This window comes from Microtus oregoni, unplaced genomic scaffold (genome assembly GCF_018167655.1).
Source record: "Microtus oregoni isolate MIOR12 unplaced genomic scaffold, Mior012 000005F_ref0000423, whole genome shotgun sequence".
NCBI lineage: Eukaryota > Metazoa > Chordata > Mammalia > Rodentia > Cricetidae > Microtus > Microtus oregoni.
The window spans coordinates 14,890,825-14,916,037 of record NW_024543064.1 but is presented as its reverse complement, the minus strand read 5'-3'; the positions used below and the strand labels follow the sequence as shown (position 1 = coordinate 14,916,037).

The 25,213-nt window shown below is 50.2% G+C and overlaps 1 protein-coding gene across 1 annotated transcript; it reads right to left on the bottom strand.

Moving 5' to 3' along the window:
- Window positions 1-705: 705 nt before the first annotated feature.
- Cda (cytidine deaminase) lies at window positions 706-24,755 on the bottom strand. Its single transcript, XM_041652581.1, has 4 exons — window positions 24,523-24,755; window positions 12,791-12,902; window positions 5,265-5,322; window positions 706-1,181 (listed from the first exon to the last, which is right to left on the bottom strand). Exons 1-4 carry the CDS (start codon window positions 24,674-24,676, stop codon window positions 1,065-1,067), a joined length of 441 nt encoding a protein of 146 aa, XP_041508515.1. The 5' UTR covers window positions 24,677-24,755; the 3' UTR covers window positions 706-1,064.
- Window positions 24,756-25,213: the final 458 nt, after the last annotated feature.

The window sequence follows — 25,213 nt, the reverse complement described above, 5'->3', positions numbered from 1 at the left end:
TCTGGATTCTCTGGATTCTCTGCTGAGCTCTACCATGGCTGTAGAATAAATTCTCAGTTACTCTGCCCCATGACCTAAAAAGGGAGGTGACAGCCAGCTCCCTGAACCACTGAGCATTGAAAATAAAGAGTAGTACCAAAGCATGCGGCACTTAGTGGGTCCTGAGAGCTATCTTTTCCACCGTGCCCACGCTTCCCCTTAAACTGTGTCGTCTCTCACAGCTGTGGCCGTGGGTGGCATCAAGACTCGGATCTCTAGCAATGGTGTGTCAGGCAGCTCTCCGCCCTGCGCCAAACACTTGGGAGAATCAGCTTATGAAGAGAGGTTTATTTGGCCTTACAGTATTTGGGGGGTCTGGCCTGTGGACCCCTTGACTTTCAGCTTCTGGCTGGGGAGGTGCACATCACTGAGTGTGGTAAAGAGCAGCTCACCTCACTAGCTAGCTAGGAAGTGAGGAGGAGGAGGAAGTCTGGATGCCTCTGCATGCTTCAGGGACACGCCCCCATGACACAGCTTCCATCCTGTGCGGTGCAAGAGGGCTCTTGAGATCAAGCCCTGCCTAGGAGCCTCCCATCTAAGAACACAGGGACGAGGAGCCTCTGACCTCAGATGTCACAGAGAGGGGTGCTGGGAAGCACCTACATCCTCGGCCCCGTGAGATGAACCACCCACTACGAGCTGTACAAGGAGACTAAAAACTCATTCTTCTCAGCCAGAATGTTCTGTGGTGTTTATAATCAGAAGAGTCACAGGGAACAGGACAGAGCTTTGAAAGGCTGGCAGGAAGGCAGACCAGGCCTGGAATGTCAGGGCCAGCAGGAGGGAGAGGAGGGAGCAGAGTGCTCAGAGTCCCCAGAAGGACGCTGGCTTTGGCCCAGGCAGAGGGACAACTTCCATCACTCTAGGGGAGACTGTGGTGTGGGAATCAAGGTCGCCCTTGCCTGGCCATTTGGGACCCATGTGGCAGGTGTCTCCGGGTCCAGCCAGGGACAACATCATTATGAAATCTTCCAGGGCCTGTCCCTAAGGAACTCAGGCTCACATAGGCAGGCACTCTCTCGCCTTCAGTGAATCTTCTGCAGGTCTTCAGGCCCAAACGAGGCCGGCAGCAGCTCCCGGACTGTCCTGACTACGTATGTGCCATCTGGCTTGGTCATGTACACGGCCCAGTCAGTGCCAAACTGGAAAAAAGAGCAAAATTGTGTGAGAGAGGTCAGGGGAATGAGGGCGATGGGAGCATGGCTTTGACTATGACCCTAGTATTTTCTGTCTAATGGTCCTCTGGGCCTCGGTTTTTCTCTCCTGTCAAATGCGAGTGACAATAATTGTACTGGTTCATACAGCCTAAGGAGGGATCAACGGGAGAGCACTTAGTAAAACTAATGCCTTTTTTCCCCATTTTCATGTATGTGTGGTATAAATGTGTGTGTGTGTGTGTGTGTGTGTGTGTGTGTGTGTGTGGGCGCATGGGAGCACATGCACGCAGAAGCCGAAGGGTTGGGTCTCGAATCATCCTCCATGGCTCTGCCACCTTATTCACTGAGGCAGGGTTTCTCCATCAAACCCAGAGCTCACCCCTAGGGCTAGTCCTGCCAGCCAATTTGCTCTGGGGATTCTGTCTCTGCCTTCAAAGACTGGGATTGCCACCATCTGCCTAGACCACCTCGCAGTCAGATGGGTTCCTGGGGATGCAAACTCTGGTCCTCAAGGCTACACACAAGTGAGCCATCTTCCTAGCCGCCATCGAAACACCTGTTCCCTGGGCTGGAGAAATGGCTCAGCGGTTAAAAGCACACAGTACTCTTGCAGAGGAACCAAGTTTCATTTTCAAGTCCTCTACTCGGAGGCTCACCATTTCCTACAACTCCAGCTCCGGAAGATCTGATATTTCTGGCCTTCGTGGGCAACTGTATTTGAATGCACATACCCCCACATAGACCCATAGACATAACTAAAACTAAAATTAAATAAAAGTCCATGCCCAAGTCTTCCTTCTACAGGACAACTGACATCTATAGCCCCTTACAGGTTCACCCCTGTGCCTCATTCCAGGAGGAGTTCATGTCTGTCTGACGAGACTCAACATACTATGTTTGTGATATAGCGTTATCTGCCCGTGGAGGTGCTGGCTCCCATTGTGTTCGTTTTATTGTTGAGGAAGCTGAGGCTTTAGTGGTATCAAGTCGGCCGTGGTGGTTTGTAAGTGACTTTGTGTTTGGATACTTGGTCCCCAGTTGGTAGGCCTGTTTGGGAGGTTTCAGAAGTGTGGCCTTGCTGGAGGAAGTGTCACTGGAAGCAGGCTTTGAGGTTTCAAAAGCCATGGTTTCCAGAGCATTCACTGTTTCCTGCTTCCTGTTCCAGATGTCGGCGGTCAGCTTTCTGCTCCAGTTACCGCATCTGCCATCTGCTGGCCCTTCTATTACGGACCTTAACCCCCTGGAACCATAGCCCCAATAACTGTTTCTTCTTAAATCGCTTTGATCATAGCGATTTATCACAGCAATAGGAAAGTTGCTAATACATCAGCAAAGACAAACACATCTCCAGAATGTTCTCCCATACCCTGGCTTGCTGCAGGTCCTCTGGGGGCTCACTGCCTTCATCTATGAAGTGTTTTAGTGATAGGAAAGGGAACTGGGTAGGTGGAGAGTTAGGTCAGTGATAGAGATGAAGTCAACAGACCCAGCTTCATCCTGGCAGGCATGGTGAGATTCACAGATCCTAGCATTTAGTAGGTGCCCAGTTCATAGAGGCTGTGGCACCATGACTGATGTGTGGGCTGCCAGCGGAGGCTGAGGCTGGTCCATGGCCTCCTGGTCTTCCACACATCTGTCCACATCACTGAACTGTTAATAGACACTATCAATCTTTTGGGGTTTTCAGAATTAAGGTTTCAAGGGAGGACATTTTCTTGCTCAGCAGGCTGTGCCTGAGGGTACGGACACAAGCTGGATGTGGGCAAGTTTAGATGCCAGGTCCCTGGTTCCCAGGCCTCATGACTCACTGTTCACATTTGGTTTCAGGTTTCCCTCCCCCCTCCAGATCTCCCCCCCCCCATCTAATAATCTGTTTGGAGAAAATGGCCATAAGAGCACACGGATCAGTTTGGGACCTTGGCGACTAGAGATTTGGTCCTTGCTGGTGGATCCCTTAGATAATGGTCACTGCACTGGGCGGCTGTGGTGAGATGAAGGTCACTCTGGGAATTAAATGCCTCTGGGGTGGCTTCTCCATCTGGACTCGGGAGAGATGAGCTCTGTGAACTGCAGGGCCCGGAAGCACAAGACAGACAAGCCAAACTGCCCTTCTCCCAGTATGGAGTTCCAAAGCAAAACACAGCAGGTAGCATGCGCCTGCTCTGTCGCAAAACTCCACACTTTACTGCACATGGCCCAGGGGTGCATGCAGGAGGCATAGGTGGTGAGAGGGGCAGGGAGCCTGGAGTCAGCCTTGGCTGCCATTGCTCCTCAGGGACTGCTCACTCTCCTTTGATACTGATGGAGATAAAATGACAACAGCTGTTTTTGTCCTGGGCTCCGGTGGGGCTGATGGAGCTGACCGGTTCTGAGTATTCTCATAGCAAGCCACAGCTTTGGGGCCACGCTTGGGACTCTCTGGGCTTGTGGCCTTCATTCGGGGCGATCAGAGAAGATACGGGTTTCTCTGAGAATACTTAAGTCTTCCTGACATCCCCCAATGTGCACAATAACGTCAGGCTCCCACTGGGCCTGAATGAGAACCCTGGTGAGGGATGGGCAGGAGTTCAGTGTAGAGTATTTGTCGGCCACATACCAAGGACAGCAAAACCAACCAGTCAGCCAGCCCACCAGCCAAACCACCCTTTTGTCTTCACAGTTAACAAAATCAAAGCCTCGCATTGGTATGTTTTATAAAACTTGCCAGAGCCAGCAAGATGACTCAGCGGGCGAGGGTCCTCACTGCCAAGCATGACTGTCTGAGCTGGATCCCCGAGGCCAACATGGTAGGAGAGAATGGACTCCTAAAAGTCGTACTTGGACCTCTACCCTCGTACTGTGGCACCCACTTGCGCTCACACAACACCCTTATGAAAAATAATAAATAATAAAACTTGCTTCAAATCCTCTCTTGACTTCCCCTTTATTCTCTCCCTCTCTCTGCTTTTTCAATTTTGTTCTTTGCTTGTTTGTTCTGAGACAGGATCTTGCTGGATAGCCATGGCTGACCTGGAAATTGCTAAGCAGCCCAAGCTGGCCGCAAACCTGCAGCAAACTTCCTGCCGACTCCTGAGTTCTAGGATTGCAGGCGTACAACACCACGCTTCACTTTTCTTGATTTCCCGAAAACGGTAGTAAAACACACATTAGGCAAAACTTGTCATTTTTAAGTGCATAACTCGTTTCTCTTTATTCTGAAATAAAAGTGCCTTCTGTTCACTGGCTGGTACGGCCTTCTGACCCAGCCCCAGCCAATGCCTGTGATGCTAGATCCCACTGCTCCCCCTCCCTGCTGCCCTTTGCCCTTCTGCTCTCCATCACATAGCAAACATCTAGGTCAATGTGACACCTGCTGCCTTCTGTCTAGAATTCTCCTTCTCTAGAACTCTCTGTCTCATTGCTTTTCATGATTTATATTTCAACTAGAATGTCACCTTCAAAGAGAAGTCCCTCCTCATCACTAGAGCAGAAGGTGGCAAAACTTTTGCTGACAACGGACAAACAGGAAATTTATTTTGGGGGGTTCCCAGACTGTGTGGTCTTCCTGTAACTGCTCAGCCCAGCTACCATGGAGCCAGAGTGGTCACCGCCAATGCAGCAGTGATTGGCCATAGCTGTACCCCTACCAGAAAAATCTACAATCAAGAGGCATGCTGGGATTGGCCTGCAGGCTGGAGTTTATTGTTCTCTGTCCCCTGCTGTCCCATTATCCCCCAACTTCTTTTCCTGTATTTTCTCACAGCTGCTTGAAGCTCAGTGAGGGCAAGCCTGGCCCAGCTCATCCTGTGCTGGCTCAGGGGCTGGCACCAACAACCAGAGAGCTCAGTATGTATAGTAATGTATAGTGTGTATATGTCAAGAGAGCTGTCAGTATGTATGTATCCAGAGAGCTGTTAGTATGCATATGTTGGAAGAGGGACTCATTTCCAGTGACTCACGTGGACCCAGGAAGGTCACAGGAGTCAGCCAGCCAGGCAGACCACGCAGTAACAGTCCACACTGGAGTCTGGTGTGGCCCCTGAGAGACCTCAGGCGTGTTTTCAGGGGAGGAGCCGCCCGCACCCTTACCTCTCTCATGACTTGTCGGCAGGCTCCGCACGGAGAGATGAACTCTTCCTGTAAGTCACTGGGGAAACAAAGACTCAACTCAGGGTTGTCTGTCACAGGGCTTGTGGCCGATGCCTGGGATTCACATACTGAGTCCCTGTCCTGCAAATCAGGTCACACCCCAGCAGACAACTCCTGATTCCCAGAATCACTGTGTCCTGGAGGCTGGGAAGGCGACTAGGCAGCTGGCCACACTTCCGAAAGCAAAGTCACGGTGGCAATGCTGTCCTCATCAGCGCACTCGTACACGCTGATGGACACCTAGCTGTCTTGTTACCCACACTCCAGGAGACAGGGGTGACAGAGAGCTTGTCTCTATCCTTTAGGGAAGGCTTGTCCCAGTGGGTGACACAAAACTAGGTGACTTATTATTGTTATTATTATTATCACTATTAAGTAAAATGCACTAAGAATGCACAGTAATAAGCCTGCCACTGGAGCGAGACAGTGTCTCACACAGGAGGTGGCATTAGCCCGTCCTTGCAGGAAGAACAGAGTCATGCATTCCCACTTAGTGAAACTCTACTGTACCAGGCATTTAACTATGTCGTTTGGTTTAATTTTCAGAACAAGCAGTACATCAGGGGAGTTGTTTTATTAGTGAGGTCATAGGTTTGGTGAGATGAGTAACAGAAAGGCTATTCTAAAGTCCAGGAGGTGCTCTGTGTCTTAGAGAAATAAGTATGAGAAAGAAGTGGGGGGCTGGGGAGAGGGCTCAGTGGTTAAGAGTATGTGTTGCTTTTTCAGGGGACCCGAGTTCCACTCCCAGCACCCACAGGGGGGCTCACAACCATCTTTAACTCTGTCTCTAAAGAAGCTGAAACCTTCCTTGGCACATACACATACACGCACACACACGTGCACACACATACATACAACGCACATATGGAAAAATGTCTGTAAAAAGAAAGAAGGGAATGGAAGAAAAAGGAAGAAAGGTTACACACAAAGGCCCTGGGTGCGGAAGAACACCATGTATGTGTAGCAAAGAAGAAAATGGGCTCCCAGCATCTGAGAGAGGCAGGAACACAGACAGTCAGGACAGAGGACAAAGGACGGTGCCTAGCGAACACAGATCTCACTGCAGGGTCATGGTGCCTGCTGCCACCGTTCCTGTCCTCTGAGCCCACAGCTCTGTGACTGCTTTACAAGAACATGGGGTTTGGATTCTGACTCTTGGCCAACTCCCTGCTTTGCTCACTGTGCAGCTCTGAGTCATCTTAAGTCACCCAGGGATTGTTCCTTTGTCTGAACACGTGGGTAACAATGTCATCTACTTGGCAGGGGTTCAACAAAATGAGATAACATGTCTGTGTAAACTTTACTGTTTTTAAGACAGGGTCTCACGTAGCCCAGGCTGGCCTCCAACTTGCCACGTAGCTGAGGATGACCTTGACCTTGCGATCCTCCTGTCTCCATCTCCTGAGTTCGTGTATTACTGGCATGCACCACCATGCCCAGTTCTTACGAAGTGCTGGGGATGCACCCCAGGGTGCATGCTACGTAGACACTCTTCCAATTCAGCTAAATCCCCAACCCAGGGTTTTATAAGCCTCGGAATAGAAATGCTATATTGTTATGGCCTGGGCTAATTTCTGCACACCTGTTCCCTTCCACATGCAATCTCCGCCATCATTTTAATACTTTATCACATCCCGCTTTATTAGCTACCCCATGCTTTATGCTGCTTATGATTGATCGCACTGTGTGTTAACAGTAGCTGTCGTGCTGTGGACTGTGTGCCTAGCATGCTCACCTCCCTGCAGAGGGCTCTACAGGTGCTGGCTTATTTCAGATGACAAATATTTATTGAGCACTTCCTGTGTGCCTGGCACTGCATGCTGCCACTGGTACAATAATGACGAAGACACACATGCACTGTGACCAGGACTTTCTAGACTGATGACAGGAAGATGCCAGCTAACCAGCCAGCAACTAATCAAGGCCAAAAAAAAAAAAAAAAGGCGGGGGTGAGAAAAAAACAAGGGGACAAGGGACAGAGCAGTCAGAGGCTTTTTTTTTTTTTTTTAGATTTTGTAATAACTGGCTTTGATCTGAGGTCAAGTCGAAGACTGTTTCTGTTTTACATTTTAATTAATGAATTGGCTAATTGATTTTTTTAAGACATGGTATCACTCCATAGCTCTGGCTGTCCTGGAACTCTCTCTGTAGACCAGGCTGGCCTCAAACTCACAGAGATCCACCTGCCTCTGCTTCCTGAGTGCTGGGATTAAAGGTGTTCTTTATTGTGCCTGGCAAATCAGAGAATGGTTCTGCTCCATGAAGAGGTGGGGTTCTCCCTGAGGCTTCCCGCTTCAGGAGAATAGCCACGCGAACATGTGGGAATGGGGGTCCCTGTCAGGACGCTCTGTGAATCCAGCTAACTCAGGCGGTTTCTGGGTGGCAGGTGTTACAAGGTTAGACTGTCTCAGGTTTTGTTGCCTTTTTCCTGTGTTGCTTCAGGGCCTGTTGTAAGCCAGGTAGTCATGGGAAAGGAGCAACAGAGACCCTCGGGGGCCCTTATTACTGCCCTCGGGGCCCTCATCACTGGCCTCAGGGCCCTCATCCTGCCTTCAGGGCCCTCATCACTGCCCTCGGGGCCCTCATCACTGCCCTCAGGGCCCTTACCACCCAGACAGAGAGACAAAGCAGCAAAGAAAAACCGTTGTGGAGACAGATCGTGGGCAAGACCAGAAAAGTCGCCCGGGGAGCTTAGACTCCCTTCCACAGTCGGTCAGACCCTATGTGATATGGCTCTGTCATTTCCTCTCTTGTACAAGGTGGCCTGAGTCAGGAGTCTCCAGGAGACCAATCCCACACCCTACCAGGAAGCTGGATTCAGCTGTGGTCGCAACCACGAAAGAAAAGTTCTGAGCTGTGCATGCTCAGAACGTGGCTCACTTTACTGTGCACTGCGGTGCCAAACGTTAAGCTCGGGCTCTAGAGAGGAGACAGCCAACCAGCTCTTTTAGTCCCCCAACGATGGAGGAGGGTCATCTGTCTATCTGTTGCTTTCATTGGTTAATTAATAAAGAAACTGCTTGGCCTCTGATAGGTCAGAACATAGGTAGGCGGGAAGACGGAACAGAATTCTGGGAGAATGAAAGCTGAGTAAAGCAGTCACCATAGGTCTCCTCTCCGAGATGGACGCAGGTTAAGATCCTTCCTGGTAAGCTACCACCTTCCTGGTGCTACACTCATGAATATAAATGGGTTAATCAAGATGTGAGAATTAGCCAGTAAGAGGCTAGAGCTAATGGGCCAAGCAGTGTTTAAAAGAATACAGTTTCTGTGTAATTATTTTGGGTAAAGCTAGCCGTGCGCGAGCCGGGTGGCGGGAAGCAGCCCGCCACTCCTTCAACACCCCAACACCCTGAAATATGTGAGCCACGTTAGAGGCCATGAAAGAAGCAAATTCCTCAGGGTCACAGAGCCAGTCAGGGACAGGACCAGGATTTGAACTCAGAACCCATGCACTCTGCCTTTGCTTTTCTTGTGGCTCTCAGAGTCCTAAGGATAACTCCACAACTGGGGTTCTCATGGATGACATACCATGTGCTGGGGAGTTCACAGAAGTCCTAAGGATAACTCCACAACTGGGGTTCTCATGGATAACATACCATGTGCTAGGGAGCTCATAGAAGTCATTTCATGCAGTCTGCCAACAGCCCAGCTGGGTACTGTTCCTCTCGTGAATTGTACAGCTTAAAAAAACCAGGCCAACAACAAACAGGACTGCTCATGTTACAGGCGGTGGTGGCACAGGCCTTTAATCCCAGCACTCGAGAGGCAGAGGCAGGAGGATCTCTGTGAGTTCGAGGTCAGCCTGGTCTACAAGGCATGTTCCAGGACAGCCAAGGCTACACAGAGAAACCCTGTCTTGAAAAACAAACAAACAGGCTGAGGGCTGGGACTCTAGTTGGGGTTGACTATAACTCACAGGGGCCGCAGGGGTTGATCCACAGTACCACACAAAGCAGGAATACATTCCTATAACCCCAGCACCCAAGAGGTGAAGGCAGGAAGCTTAGACTTTCAGGGTCACAGCCTCAGTTACAAAGTGAGTTTGAGGCCAGCCTGTCTTACATGAGACTTAGTCTAAAAAATAAAATAAAATAAAACAGCCAGGTTCCAAGTCTTACAAAGACCTTAGGTAGAAGTGAGAAAGAATGGAAACCTAGCCGCAGAGACCCTGGAGGCGGGGCTTTTAAGTGTCACTCAACATTCCTGCCAAGAGTGAGCACTAACCCTCAGACATGCAGGTTGCATTTGGACATCTCCCCAAGGCTTTCCTAATTCTCCACCCCTGGTGTCTTAGTTAGGTTCTATTGCTGTGAAGAGACACCATGGCCACAGCAACTCTTATAAATGAAAACATTTACTTGAGGTGGCTTGCTTACAATTTAGGGGTTTGGTCCATTATCATTATGGGGGGGAGTATGGCGGCATGCAAGCAGACATGGCACTGGAGAAGGAGTTGGATGTGAGTCCTACATCTTGCAGGCAACAGGAAGTGAACTATCTCACTGGGCGTGGCTTGAGCATTTATGAGCCCTCAAAGCCCGCCCCCACAGTGACACACTTCCTCCAACAAGACCACACCTACTCCGACAAGGCCACACCTTCTAGTAGTGCCACTCCCTTTGGGGGCCATTTTCTTTCAAACTAGCATACCTGGGTTCTTTTTCCTGGCAATCAAGGGTTTCCTGTGGTTTGTGCAGACCTTGGTCACATGATGAGGTCACGCTCAGCTTGGTAAGACAGAAGCTCCTGTCACCTGGCTCTGCCAACGCCCACAACATCTCTGTCCTTTGTGATCTCAGGGAAAGACATGGACTTCTCAGCCCCGTTCTGTGCCAATGTGAGCTGGCTGGCATTTCCCGTTCTTCCTCTAAATCCATGCTTTCTGTTTAAAAAGTCAGTAGTATGATAATGACTGCATCGCTGGCTGGGGATATGGTTGTGGGTTAAAAATCCAGAGAAGGCCAGCTGGGTGCTGGAAACTCTGGGTGTTGTATAAGGACATCTGCTGACCACAGTGAGCCCCTGATGATCATATTTAAAAGCAGGTGAGGAGCAAGAGGAAAAAGCCTTTCATTGGATAAACGCTAAAAGAACCCGCAGGCTACCGCATCATTCTGCTAGTTTTGGCCTCTCTTTCCCCAGAACATCATTACTTTCTTGGACCAGCTTTGAAATTGAGTTATTTCTCCCCATTTCTTCATAAAGTGCAACACACATCCTGATCTGTCCTCAGCTGCACAAAAAGTTCCCAGCACAGCCTCGTTTATTCTCTGGAAGCTGCAGGGAAGCTTGGACAACCCTCGGCTCCAAAGAAAGCTGGGAATCGCCACCTTGATTCTCAAGGGCGTACCTGGCCCCAGTCACTCCAGCATGGTATTCGGGTACTCTGAACCCCGTCCGGGCCAGACTGGAGCAATGTACAGGCTCTTGGGAAAGCCAGGTCCTTCCTGTTGCACAAACCATGTCAGCCTTGCTCTCACAGCCCCTGTTTCTCTCCCAGGCTGCAACTCCCTTCATAGGAAGGAATGATCCTTCCAGAGTCCGTGTCCCACGCTGCTAAAGACCGAAGCTTGGTCAGCGGCTCTGCTCGCTGGGTTCACCGTTTCCCGTGTCAGTTTCCCCAACCATTAACTTGCCACGGTTCCTTCTCTCCTAGTCAATATAAAAGAGGGGCACCCAAATGCAGCTCACTGCAAAAGCCTTAAATTACTGGGGTCTAAATCAGTAAAAGAACCCATTCTCATAGGCTTTATTCTTAGCCAAGCAGTCTTGGTCCAGCTCCAATAAGATCCCACCACACTCCCCTGGGAGGAGGCCCATGGGAGTCAGAGCAACCACATCTGGGCCACAAGAGAGCACTGACTGCAGGTTTTATTTGTTTATTTGTGTGTTTGTTTATTATGTATACGGTGTCCTGCCTGTATACCATAAGAGGGCACCAGATCTCAATACAGATGGCGGTGAGCCACCATGTGGTTGCTGGGAATTGAACTCAGGACCTCTGGAAGAGCAGCCAGTGCTCTTAACTACTGAGCCATCCATCTCTCAAGCCCTTGGCTGAAATTCTTATCCAGTTGGAGCCTCGCTGGAGTTGCATTAGTCTGAAACACATAGGCACTGCTTACATGGCTGTCACCAGGTCACCACCCTGCTTGGTTTTAGACCCTGGTTTTGGCACCTTCACCTGGATGCTGAAGTTAGCAGAGTTGAACAGCATCTGGTCTCCTGGCACAGTAACCACAGTGGACTCTGAGACGTTGGTTTTGTTCCAGCTTTACCGCTAACTCCCTGGAAATTCCCTTAACTTCTCAGACCTCGGGGTTTTGTCTGTTTATTTTTTGTCTATAGAAGTGGGGTGGTGGCAAGGGAGTCTATACCAAGTGACTTTCGGGTCCTCCTGTTGTTTCTGTGTGACATCTTTCTACCGTACCTCTGGGGGACCTTGTTGTACTTGCTGTTGTTGGAACAGAAACACACCTTCTGTGTCAGAGTCTCCCTGGGTCTATCTGCTCTGTGGGCTAACCCTGAGGGTGGAGTCTGAGGCGGACCAGAAAGACAGGGAATTAAAGGGGACGTGAAAAGGGAAAGAAGCTGCTCACTCAGGAGTCTGGTTGAAGCTTCGCAGGAGCTGAGAATCAAGAATGTGGCAGGCATGGTGCACACCTCTAGTTCTGAGGAAGGCAGAGGCAGGGGGATCTCTGTGAGTTCAAGGACAGTCTGGTCTATAGTGAGTTTCAGAGCTGTGTACCCAGCCAGGGCTGTACAGTAAGATCCCGTCTCAAGACAAACAAACCAACAAAACAACAACGGAAAAAAAAGAAAGGAGAGAGAAAAAGTTAGAGGAAGGGAGGAGCCCCTAGAAACCAGATGAATGATGAGACCCCAGTTTCCAAATCCCTCAGGTAACCCCTTGGACAACACAGTGCGCATTTCCTTTGAGATGATAACCAGCTCTTGGGTAAGTCTCGTTCTTCTCCTGTGTGTCTCTCTTTCTACTAACCTTTGTGCTTAAAGTCTACATTTCAAACACCTTTTAAAGGACCGGAGAGATGGTTCTGTGGTTAAGAGCAATTGTTATTGTGGAGGACCTAAGTTTGATTCCCGGCACACACATGGTGAGCCACAACACCTGTAACTCCAGTCCCGGAATATCTGATGCCCTCTTCTGAGAGTTGAGATTACAGGGGTGTGCAACTATATCTAGTTTTATTAGATGCTGGGGTCAAACCCAGGGTCTTTCCATACTAGGCAAGCACTCTAACAACTGAGCCATGCCCCCAGCCTCAGACTCTGTTTCTTATTTACCTCCTTATCCCTAGCACCCAGCCACAGGGCCGACCCATGTCTGCCAAGAAGAACATGTACAATAGACATGGGTCTGGTGAATGAATGAATGGGTTGTGTAGGGGGGACATCAGCTGGAAGAATAAAGAATTCTGCTGTGACTGGTCTATCCCACTCACCTGGCAATAGCAATAGCCCTGAAATCCTTGTACCCTTCTGAGATGGCCTTCTGGATGGCAGTCCGCTCTGCACACACACCCAGTGGGTAGCAGGCGTTTTCAATGTTGCAGCCTGAGGGGAGAGAAAAGACCAATGGTAATTATGGACAACAGAACCGGCTCCTGATGCGGATGTTGTAAGAGCTTCCTAGTGCCTCTTTTATATCAACGTGGCACAAGATAAGAGTCATTTGGGAAAAGGGAACCTTGGTTGAGAAAATGCCCACGCCCACAAGCAAAGCCCATGGGGGCATTTTCTTGCTGGATGATTGATGTGGGTGGTGCAAACTATGAGGAGGAACCACCCCGCCAGCACCCCACCCGTGGCTTCTCCATTTCCTGTTCTGGCTTCCTTCAGTGAGTGGTGGATTATGATGGGAAACTGCGGGCCAAGTGGGCTCCGTTCCCCCCCAAGTCGCCTTTGCTTTTGGTCTTTATCACGGCAATAGAAACCCTAAGAAGGACAGTTTCCCAGTTCAGGCCAGGGAGGGGCCCACCATTCAACAAAGCTGGAAAGGACGGGGGCGATGTTTCCAGAAGCAGTGAGGGACACTGGGGCCCACGGTAAGGCGGATTTCTGAGAATGCTCAGGTCTTCGCTTCCCTAACGCTAAGACAGGCTCCCCAGCAGAAGACTTTGCGACTTGAACAGCCTCAGCCTCCCTAAGGTCAAGCTCAAGACAAAGAGAGATGCTGAGGCTTGACCAAGTCAACAGAGAGCTAACTGTGGCAGCTTGCTTGCCTAGTGTGAAGGCGTGGATTGCCTTCCAGTGTGCATCTAAGAGGTGAAAATGGCAGCGAGGACCATCCGAATGCTTTTGTTTTTTAAGTTTTACTCATTTTTATGTGTATGTTTTGCTGGTATATATGAACCCCTCATGTGTGCCTGGTGCCTACAGAGGCCAGAAGAGGGCGCTGGATTCCCTGGAACTGGAGTTACAGATGGTTGTGAGCCATCATATGGGTGCTGAAGACTGAACCAGGGTCCTCTGTGAGAGCAGCCAGTATTCTTAACTTATGAGCCATCACACTAGCTCCCCAGTGCTCTCAGCAAATGTGTCACAGTGACGACATGACCAAGGAAGAGGCTCCCAAATAGCTAAGCTAGAGACCCCAAGCAGACCAGACAAGGGATGTGCCGGGAGAAGAAACCTCACAGTTCCTGTCTGAGGGTTCGTTAGCTGCCATGGCTGGTGACTGTGTGTTGTGGGAGATTCCATTGTCATTCACCATTTGTAACTCCACATTGCATTGTGGGAAAGGATGGGAGGTGGGGACAGAAAACAGTTCAATTCGTTAGCCATTGATCCAGTAGAGCTACATCCAGACCCAAGAATAATCAAGCGGGGCAGCTGTGTAACTCTGAACTCAGAGGCCTCCCTTAGCCAGGGGGTAGGTGGGTGCTTTGTGTATGGGAAAAAGAATGTGTAGAGATCCTTGCAGGGAGGCCTGGGGACAGAGGCTGCTCACTGCTTCCCACTTGAGTTTAGCTGGGTACAGAGCTACCCAGCTGGAAACCACCTTTTCCAGCCCACCTTGGAGCTTTCTGAAGTCCTGCAGTTTTGCTGGCTTGGATGTGTGCCTGAGACATGCACATGTCTCTGTGTGTTTGTGGAGGCCAAAGGAGGATTCTGGATGCTGCTGTAAGCCAGTTCCAAGCAGCCTCTTGTCTCCCTACAATATCCCAACATCAGTGGGATTACAGGCAAATGTGACCACACCCAGCTTTTTACATGGATGGGTGTTTGGGGTTTGAATTCGGGTCCTTGATGCTTGCACAGCTAAGCCATCTCCCCAGCTCAGGAATGCAGTTTACACCAATGAGCACGAACCGAAGCAGTATGAGTAATGAGTGACTTACAGTGAACTTTCTAGAAACTCACTGCTGGTCCTCCACTTCCTCTTTCCCTTCCTAGGGCTTAACACTGGATTTTCTTTTGTATTACTGAGACAGATCTCAGGATATAGCCCTAGCTGGCTTAGACCTTGTTCTGTAGATCAAGCTGGCCTCAAACTCATAGAGATCTACCAGCCTATGCCTCCTGGAATTAAGGGCATGTACCACCTTGTCCAGCAAAGGCTAAACCTTGGATGAGACACTGTGCCAGTCTGACCCTGTGCAGGCGGGCACACTCTAGTGTGTATGGTGGGACACCTGGACAAGGTTCTTATTTCCAGAATAGAAAAAGGCAGTCCACACGCCTAGACTGCAGCCCGTTCCTGGTCTGCCAGAGAAGAGAGCGCTAGGCACCATCTTCCTGCGGTTACTGGGTTTGTAGTTGTCATGCCAACTTTGTCCTTGCCTGTCTCACTCCCTGTGTCCACGTCTGGGTGCTCATTATGATTCTGTGGTATTTTGTTCCCAGGTAGTCATCGGATGTGGAAGCTGTAAATAGAGTTTACTGAACGTAACTGCTGCCAGAGTCAGTGTCTCCTCTCGGATTTTCCTGTTTCTCCATGATCTATGTTAGCATGCTGGGAGAGAATACTTTTATTATGTAGCTCATCACTCCCAGGACCTCAAAAATCCACTGTCGCTAGACGTTCGGTGGGATGCCATAGCTATAAGAGTGCTGGGAGGACGGCCAGTGTGTCTCACGGCCAGGCTGGGGCTGGCTCGGAGCTGCCTGATAGCAACAGGCTCCTCCATCAGGGAAGGGCAGGTTACACTGTGGCGCCAGAGGTGGACGGCAGTGAGCACTGACTGTTTTGACATCTCAGTATCTCTTCCTCCTTTTCATTCTGTTAGCGTATAGTGTGTGTGCGCACATGTCTGTATATACGTATGTGTGTATGTGCACATGTGTGCACACATGTTCAGAAGCTGATGTTGGGAGTCTTCCCCAATCACTTCCCACCTTATTTATGATTATGTGTATACACGTGTGTGGGGGGGCGTCTGTGCACATGTGAGTGCTGGTGCCTGTGGAGTTCAGAACAGGGTGTGTGCTCCTCTAGAGCTGGAGTTACACCTGGTTGTAAACTGCTCGACACAGGAGCTGGGTACCACACTCTGGTCCTCTGCAAGAGCGGGATGTGCTCTTAACTGCTGAGCCTTCTCTCCAGTCCTTGCCTTTATTTATTTATTGACCTCTGTTATTTCTTTTAAGACGGGAATCTCTCACAATGGAGCTCATCAATTCATCTCGTCTGGGTGGCCAACAAGCCCCAGGGATCCCGCTGTCCTGTCTTTGCCTGTGCCCTGATTGGGGACAAGGGGTACACAGCTTTTTACATGAGTGCTGGAGAGGTGAACTCGGGTCTATGGCAAACACTTTACGGACTGAATCATCTCTCTGGCTCTTCTTCCTCCATTTTATAAGGGGTTACCTCAACTCCAGCAGGCAATTCAAGCGGAAGCTGCCATCTTTTCTCATTTGGCCTTCCTACTGGCTGGCCTACAGATGAGCATCTGACCCAAACTGACCAATCAGGGTTCTTCTCTGTGTAACCATCTGTTCTGCCCTGAAACAGCCCTGAGGCTGGTGTTTGTTCAGGAAGGGACCATTAGAGGTCCTTTGCACAGATGGGAGCTGAGGAAATGCCTGTTTGTAGACAGGTGTCCCTGAAGCCCGGATGTTCTCCAGTTCCTTCCCTGGTGAGGTTGTGTGAGCTTGTATACTGCTCAGTGTACAGCAGACAGTGTGTATCTCTGTCGCTGCTGCCAGGCTTCCGCACCTGTACTGCTCAGGACAAGGCAACCCAAGAACAGTCCTAAAGCTAGCCCCCAAGGTTTCTTCCCTTATATGGCCACTTCCTCCTCCTGCAGCTGATGACCGAGGTCCAGCTATCAAAGTACTGAAGTACAGTTATCAACCCCCCCCCCCAATTAACATGCCCAATTAAACACCTCATCCTCACACAGGGTTTCTCATTTTACCCGTATAAACAGCCAGTTGCCTATGGGCCACATCTGTCCTCGCTGTGTCCAGAGGCAGTCCTTTGTCTCTCTGGGACAAACATCCTGCCTCCTCCCTTACCCACGTCCCCTTCTCCCTCGCCCCCTATCTTCTTCACCTCTGCATCCTAGCCCATTCTGACACAGACCTCCCCTCTTTCTCTCTCTCTTTTTAAAATATTTATTATGTATACAATATTCTGTCTGTGTGTATGTGTGTATATGTCTGCAGGCCGGAGAGGGAACCAAACCTCATTACAGATGGTTGTGAGCCACCATGTAGTTGCTGGGAATTGAACTCAGGACCTTTGGAAGAGCAGGCACTGAGCCATCTCTCTAGCCCCCCCTTCTCTTTTTAAAATGACACCAGCAAGGTCATTTGCTGCTGTTTTTCTGCAAGAGACAGAAAGCAGCCACTTTAGCTTTTCTTCCATACTTAATAAAGGATCTCTCTGTGAAAACAGGTATTTGGGTGTGGTTTATGTCTAATCCGGGGTCTTGGCAGGAGCCCCCGCTGCGTGGGGGTCCCCTTCAGGCACTGAACCTCACATGAAGGCACCCATGCAGAGATGTTCCGTGCCACCAAATCGAAATGAAGCTCTCGCTTGACCTTCCCAAAAAGAGAGGCAGATACAGAAGTTCATGCACATCTGTAATTCCAGAAAGTGACGATGGAGGCAAGAGGATCAGCAAGGCCAGCCTTAGCTACATATCGAGTTGGAGGCTAGCCTGGGCTTCATTAAACCATCTCTCCAAAAAAGAAAAAAAAATCAGACTTGGAGTAACTTCATCTTTTTTGTTTTATTTTTCTGTTGTCTATTGTCTTGGTCTTTACCTGCTATGGTTTAGATGCTTCCCCAAAACCTGAGTACTCCCAGGTGGCACCCCTGGGAGGTTCTGTGTCCCTATAAGAGGTGGAGCCTTGTGAGGGCTTCCTAGGTCAGTGGAGGAGGAGCCTCACTGGGCAACCAGCTGTTTCTCTGGCTGTTACTGGACTGTGGGGGAGCCTCTATGCTGTGTGCAGCCCTGGTCAGAGGCCCAGAGCACAGGGCTGCTGGACCTTGGACTGGGACCTGCAGAAGTAGGAGCCAAAGCAAACCTTCACCAAATCACAGTTCTCATCGAAAAATAGCTGAATAGTGAAATTTTACGACTAGTGACGCCTTCTTTCCAGCTAACCTGAGGATTAAATGTGAACTCACACAACAAACAAACCTTCACTCAGCTGCTTGGGGTATTTCATTACAGTGACGCACAGCTGGGCGACAACCCACCTCACCAGGGAAGTAACTGAGAAGGTCTAGCCAGACCTCGCCTTTGTCTCTGCTTTGGCCTTTCTCTGCCTATAGAGCCAGCCACCTCTGCTCTGGTCACCTACATAAACTCTTTCTTTTTCTGTTCTTTTCTTTCTTTCTTTTTGAAGCATTATCTGTTGTAGCTAAGAATGACCCAGAAGCAACTAAGGATGACCCAGAAGCCTGCATCCACCTAAGCTGTGTAGCCGTTTCCTCCCAGACTGAAACACTCCATGCTCCTGGAAAGCTCTTTTAGACAGCAAGTAAACAATTCAGAACAGCTCCAGGAAGTCCCTGAAACTGAGCAGATTCACTAGACCCCTCCCTCCCCAAAAGCAAAGGGCAAGGAATGCTGAGAGTCGTCACTCTCAAGACAAGTGGAGCAGCCTGGAAGAAGCTTAGACCAGCTGGACCACCTGAAAAGGACACTCTTCAGCTTGCTGAGCCCTGTACAAGATGTACAGTGTGCACCAGATTCCCAGCTTTGTGAGCTGCCACCCACAATGGGGTGGGCTTTGGTGATGCAGCTGTCTTCGAGTCATTTCTGCTCCTGTAACCCCTCACCCATATTCCCATAAGTAAGCCCAATTAAACTCATTGACTCATCAAGTTAGACTTTGGTGGTACTGTTGTGGGATAATGCCCTTATACACTGTAAAGATTTGTCACTCGTATTGGTTTAATAAAATGCTGATTGGCCAGTAGCCAGGCAGGAAGTATAGGCAGGGCAACCAGACTAGGAAAATTCTGGGAAGAGGAAAGGTGGAGACGCAGTCACCAGCCAGATGCAGGGAAGCGAGGTGAGAATGCCTTACTGAGAAAAGGTACCAAGTCGCGTGGCTAAACATAGATAAGAATTATGGTTAATTTAAGTTATAAGAGCAGTTAATATTAAGCCTGAGCTAATAGACCAAACAGTTTATTGGTGTGGGAGGTCTTTCTGTCTATGTGTTTCTTTTCTTGGTTAATGAATAAAGAAACTGCTTTGACCTATTGATAGGGCAGAACTTAGGTAGGTGGTGAGGACTGAACTGAATACTGGGAGAAAGAAGGGCGGAGTCAGGGAGACGCCATGGAGCTGCTGCTGAGATAGACGTGCTGAAACCTTGCTGGTAGGCCACAACCTCGTGGTGATATACAGATTAATAGATATGGGTTAAATTAATATGTAAGAGTTAGCAAATAAGAAGATAGAGCTAATGGGCCAAGCAGTGATTTAATTAATACAGTTTCTGTGTGATTGCTTCAGTTCTGGGTGGCCGGGAAGAACAAGCGCTCTCTGCAACAGTTTATAATTAATATAAACTGTGTGTTTCTTTGGGACTGAATGGCTGTGGGACCCAGAAGGACAGAAACTTCCACCACCATGGTAGCTGTACTTTGGTCTGCCATGGGCTCCCAATCTGTGGTCAGTAGAATATGTGTTATATTTTCCCACAAAAGTGTCACACAACCACCTCTCTCCTGAGTTGTGTTTTTAGGAAGAGTATATGCATGGTGCTGGGGATCAAACCCAGGGCTTGACATACGCTAGACAAACAAGCACTCTACTAACCAAGCTACACCTGGCCCCACTTCTGCCATCGGGAGAGAGATCCAGTGTTTCCGCTAGTGTCTTCCATTTGTTTGCCTCTGAGCAAAATTCTGTTTCTTCAGAGACAGTTAGAGGAGCCTAGGTCACTGGGGCAGAGGCTAAACACTCTTAATGTCTGGGAAGACGGTTTGGTGCCTAAAGACAGCATAAGAGCAAGCCTGAGACCAGAGTTTGAATCCCCAGCAATGGAGAGCCTACCTGTAAGGCCAGCACTCACTCAGAAGGTAGACACGGGATCTCCAGAGCAAGCTGGCTAGCTAGACTAGAATGTGGTGAATCTGGGTTCGGTGAGCTCTGGGTTCAAGTACAAGACCCTGTCCCCAGTGAGCAAGGAGGACAAGAATGGAGAAAGACCCCTGCTGTCTTCCTCAGGCCTCCGAATGCACCTGAACACACATATAAACATTCAGACACACCACACACACACTTTTGCTGGCGTTTTATTTTTGTTTTTCAAGACAGGATCTCTCTGTGGCTTTGGAGCCTGTCCTGGAACTAGCTCTGTAGACCAGGCTGGTCTTGAACTCACAGAGATCCACCTGCCTCTGCCTTGAGTGCTGGGATTAAAGGCGTGCGCCACCATCGCCCAGCTAAGACAGGATTTTCTGTGTAGCCCTGGCTACCCTGGAACTCACTCTGTAGACCAGGCTGGCCTTGAACTCCAAGAACCATCTGCCTTTTTCTTGTTAGTGCTGGGATTAAAGGTATGCACCACAATACCCCCACTAAAGAATCTGTTTTTTGAGAAAGGATTCTCACTAAGTAGCCCTGGCTGTCCTGGAACTCACTCTGTAGATTCAGATTGACCTAGAACCCACAGAGATCAGTGGTCTCTGCCTGAGTGCTGGGATTAAAGGTGGTCACCACTATGCCTAGTTCACACACACATGCGCGCACACACACACTTTTTTAAAGCACTGTTGAGATTGCTAGTTTTGTTCTGAGATTAAGTCCTTCCTGGGAGCCTGCTGTGATGCTCTTCTGCGAAGAGTGGCACTATCAGGAAGGCTCACCACCAGCAAACCTTCCCTTCTTCCTGGCAGTCTTGAGCAGGAACCCTTCAGAGAAAAGGGCACCCCAGCTGCAAAGCCTCTCCTAACTACGCCCAACGGAGGATTGGTTCCTGCTCCAGGTCATGTCCCACAGCTAGGAACCTTTACTCCAGAAGAGACACGCCTCCATGAACTTTCAAACACATCCGACCTGCAGCCCATCCTTGCATGCAGCCAAGGATAGCTAAGACGGGGGCCCAACACAAAATTGTAGCCTTTTAAAACTTTATGAGATTTTTTTTTTTTTGGCTGAAGAGATGGGTCAGTGGCTCAATGTACACACCACCCTTGCAGAGAACAAGAGTTGACAGTTCCCAGCCTCTTATAACTCCAGGTCTAGGGGAGCCGATGCCTTCTGGCCTCTTTGGACACTTGTGTTCATGTGCGCATACCCACACACAGACTGGTAGACACACAAAAGACACTGATAGACAGACACCACACACACACACAGTTAAAAACAAATCTTTAAAAATCATTTCTTTTTGCCAGGTGGCCTGTAATGCCAGCACTGGGGAGACAGAGGTGGGCGGATCTCTGAGTTCAAGGCCAGCCTGGTCTACAGAGTGAGTTCCAGGACAGACAGGGCTGCACAATGAAACCCATCTTGAAAAACCAAGGACAGAAACAGAGAGAGAGAGAGAGAGAGAGAGAGAGAGAGAGAGAGAGATTTGTGTGTTTTGTTATGTGAATGACAACGTCCATTTGTCATGTCAAGAGGTTAGACACACCTGCCCCCTGACCCCCACCTACAGCTACTCCAATGGCCCACCTCTGCCTGCTCTGGACCCTGCAGAGGCTCTCGAGCATCAAGTCCAAAAGAGGGACACTCCCGTGATGACTCAGGAAGGCTTGTGATTGTTCAGAGACGGCGGGCTGAAGATGGGCGGACGTGGTTGGGACGTTTCAATTTGCGTGTCACACCTATGAAATACCCACCTCCTCTGGCCTCCTGGCTCTGTCCATAGAAGGCTCAGGTGAAGGGGCATTTTTTTCCCCTACTTGCAGTCTTTATGGCCGGTAAAGACTCTTGCTATCATGGGTAGAGCAAGATGAGCTGGGAATGCAAAGAGGAGACAGCAAAAGACGGTGGTGGCAGTGACAGTAGGGACAAAAAGGTGGCTAGAGGGTTTCAGAGAGTAGTCAGGGGACACAGACAAGGAGGAAAAGTGTGGGAAAAGTAGAAACTTGTGAAAAGCCAGGGATGAGCTCTAGGCAGTGGCCATGGGTGTCACAGTGGAACTCACTTGAGTACCAGCCAGGCTTCTGGCAATTAAAGCCCAGAGCCATGTATCTCCCGTGTGAGCACCTGAAACTCTACAGTCTCTGAGTTCTAGGTTGGGGGGGGACCACAAACCTTAGTTTTCCAGACTTGGAGCGCTAAGCCCTCGCGTCAGTCTGTCCTGCGTCAGTCTGTCCACACCAGAAGCTTTGAGCACTAGAGGGCCAGCACTATCAAACTGAAAGAGTATCCTAGTCTCCTTGTGGTTTCCTTCCCTGTAGACAAAAGGACCCTCGCTCAGTTCAGTGGTAACATTTCTGCGTGTCCTTCTGCATGTCTACCCGGCAGCAAGAATCTGCCCAAAGGGCTTGAGCTCGGGATGAGATCTAAAGTGGGGTGCAGTGGCCGTGGGAATGAGAGGCTGCCCGCGTCCTTGTCCCCTAATGGATAGAGAAGACCCACCTGCCAGGTAACAGAAAACAAACATCCATCACAAGAAAGACGTGTGGTAAGCAGGTGGTGGTGGTGCACGCCTTTAATCCCAGCACTTGGGAGGCAGAGGAGGCAGATCTCTGTGAGTTCAAGGCCAGCCTGGTCCACAGAGTGAGTTCCAGGACGGCCAGGGCTACACAGAGAAACCCTGTCTTGAAAAACAAAGAGCGGCATGGCCCTGAGCTCCTGAGTCAGCCTGCCCTGAAATTGGCGCTACCCGGCAGGCTTGTCACTGACTAATGCACAGGACACTCTCCTGCCTCCCTCCTGTACCAAGAGCCCTTCCATGGGGTTCACAGAGCACTCCTCATTGTATTGTAGCTGCTAACTTTGCTCTTGGTCCCTGCCTACCTCGTCTCCAGCAGAACCCAGCTCTGCCTTTTTTTTTTTTTTATCTTATTATTCCTCTGCTCCACCCGGCTGAAAAATCCACAGCCAAAGCCTTCACTTTCATTCCATCCTTTATCTCTCAGAAAACGCCAGCGCCGCCTCCCCCCACGCCGCCTCTCTCTCTCCCTCTCTCTGTGTATGTCCAGGTACATGTGTATAGAGGCCAGACTGGGTCAACTTCCGGTATCATTCCTCAGACCCCATCCACTTTGTTCTTTGAGATAGTCTCTCACTAGCCTGGCGCTTGCCAATTAGGCTAGGCTATCTGGCTAGAGAGCCCCCAAACCCCATCTATCTCCATCTGCCCAGCCCTGGCATTACAAGTGAGTGCCACCAAGCCTGGCCTTTTATGTGGGTTCTGGAGATCAGCACTTTACTGACTGGCAGATCACCCCAGGTCTCTTTCCTCCTCTTCTTGTTCCCACAGTCCTGGGGCCATATACTCACATATTCCATTAACCCCATCAGGAAATGAACTCACAATAACTTCAGGAAGTCCCTGAAACTGACCGGTTTAACTAAGCCCCTCCCTGCCAGAGTAAACAGTAGAAACTGAGATGCTCTCTCAGATGAAGGAAGTTGAGTTACAAAGAAGAGTGAGACCAGACCAGCTGCCTGGAAGATGTTTAGAACCAGTAAGCCACATGAAAAGGACACTCCAAACTGTGGAGCGGCCTGCAGGCTGTGCGGTGTGCTCCAGGTTCCCAGCTTTGTGAGCTGTCAGCCAGGCTGGGGTGGGCCTTGGAGATGCAGCTCTGGAGTCATTTCTGCTCCTGTAGTGACCCCTCACCCATACTTCTCTAAGTAGCCCCAGTAAAACTCATTGGTTCACCAAGTTGGACTTTGGAGGCGTCTGTGCTGGTCTATCGCCAGCTCCCTATCTGGGGTGAATAGATGGGTTGCGTCTTCCCAGGAAAAGTGCCGCACAACACCCGGGTGATTCAGGAAACCACAGAGCCTCAGTCAACAAGACACACAACAAAGGGGCACTGTAGTCACCTCCTGTCGCGACGGATCCCAGAGTGTTCTCAAGTTTACCAAGACTCTTCCCTCCCTTCCTCTCGCCCTCTCTCCCTTCCTTCCTCCCCGCACCGCCCCCCATTCAGACCCTTGTGCCTATGGGCAAGCACCCCACCGCCAGCTGCAGCCCACTCTGGCCTAGGTGAGTGTCTACAAAACCAGAAGCTAAAGAACACTAGCTCTTCCATGTTAAACTCAGTGCAGACAGCTGGACACTCAGACCATGCCTGGATCCTCTCCTCCAAGTCCCTGTCTGCCAGATCCCTCACCAGCTAGTCTCAGCACCCCATTATGCAGGAAGAAGGTGAGGATTTGGGGGGGCTCCAGCCCTCAGTGCCATCACCAGGGCCTCTTGTGACTCAGGACCTGTCTCTGCCTCAGCTTCTTCATCTGAAAATGGGTCTACCCTAGGTCAGGAGGCCAGAGGAAGAATTTACAGCCGAGCAAGTGAATGTCAGGCATACAGGACATTCTGGAAGCCTTAATCCGCTCCTGCCCTGCGGGTGGTCCAGATTTTGGCCACTCCCTCTAGCCTCACCTGCGAACTCCCTTCGCTGCCCCAGACTTCTAAGAACAGAGAACCACTGTGTAGAACAACAGTTGAGTTGCCCCTCAGCCTGGGCAGGAGGCCGGAGAGGCCCAGTGAGGAAGGAACAGCGTTGCTCTCCTCTCCACGTGGACCTGGGCCCCATCCAGGTTGCCAGGGAGGGGACCACGGCGTCAGTCCTTACCGGAGAAGATCCTCCCGTCCCCGGTGAGCAGGGCAGCCCCAACAGGGAAGCGGCTGTAAGGGCAGTAGGCTGACTTCTTGGCCTCATGAGAGGACAGCACCAGTCGCTGGACGTGCTCGGGCTCCACGGCACAGGAGGGGCGTTCCTGGGCCATGTCGGTCTGGAGTGGGTGAGCCGGCTGCAGTGGAGAGAGGAAACCGATGCTGGCTGTCTGCTTGCACTGGCCAGGAGAGGTGACTCCTCCCCCGGGGTGTGTCCCTGCGCGAGACCAGAGACCTGGAGGCTCCCAAGCTGGGTGCTGGCCAGGACTTGGCAGCATAGGCTTCTAGGGCTGGAGCCCCGAGGATATGGCGTTTGTGACTGAGCTGGGGAGTCCCAGGGTGGACCGATGTGTGGTGCCCACGATTGAGTCAGTCTCCTTAAGGACTTCTCTCACTGCCAACACAGATCATGAGTGGGTCACTGGGCTGGTGCCACTTCAGTGGATGGCTGTAGACACACCGTCCAAGGGAGGAGGATTCTGGGTGTCTCTGTGACCTGAGGTCAAAGCTCAAAGGGTCCAGAGCCCTTGGAATAGCTAATGATTTTATTTTTTTAATTTATTTTTTATTTTTATTTTTTAACTGAGTGAAAGGCAACCAAGGTAGTGTCCCAAGTCAGAAGGTCTGCAAAGCCTGAGAAACTAAGTCTC

What these genes read in the sequence shown, in the direction of transcription:
- Cda (XM_041652581.1), bottom strand. Translation starts at nt 24,676, where the DNA reads ATGGCCCAGGAACGCCCCTCCTGTGCCGTGGAGCCCGAGCACGTCCAG. An exon ending in AGGGCTATTGCTATTGCCAG is followed by an intron (nt 5,323 to 12,790) that starts GTGAGTGGGATA and finishes TTGTTTCCCCAG; the next exon opens with TGACTTACAGGAAGAGTTCA. An exon ending in GCCGACAAGTCATGAGAGAG is followed by an intron (nt 1,182 to 5,264) that starts GTAAGGGTGCGG and finishes TCTTTTTTCCAG; the next exon opens with TTTGGCACTGACTGGGCCGT.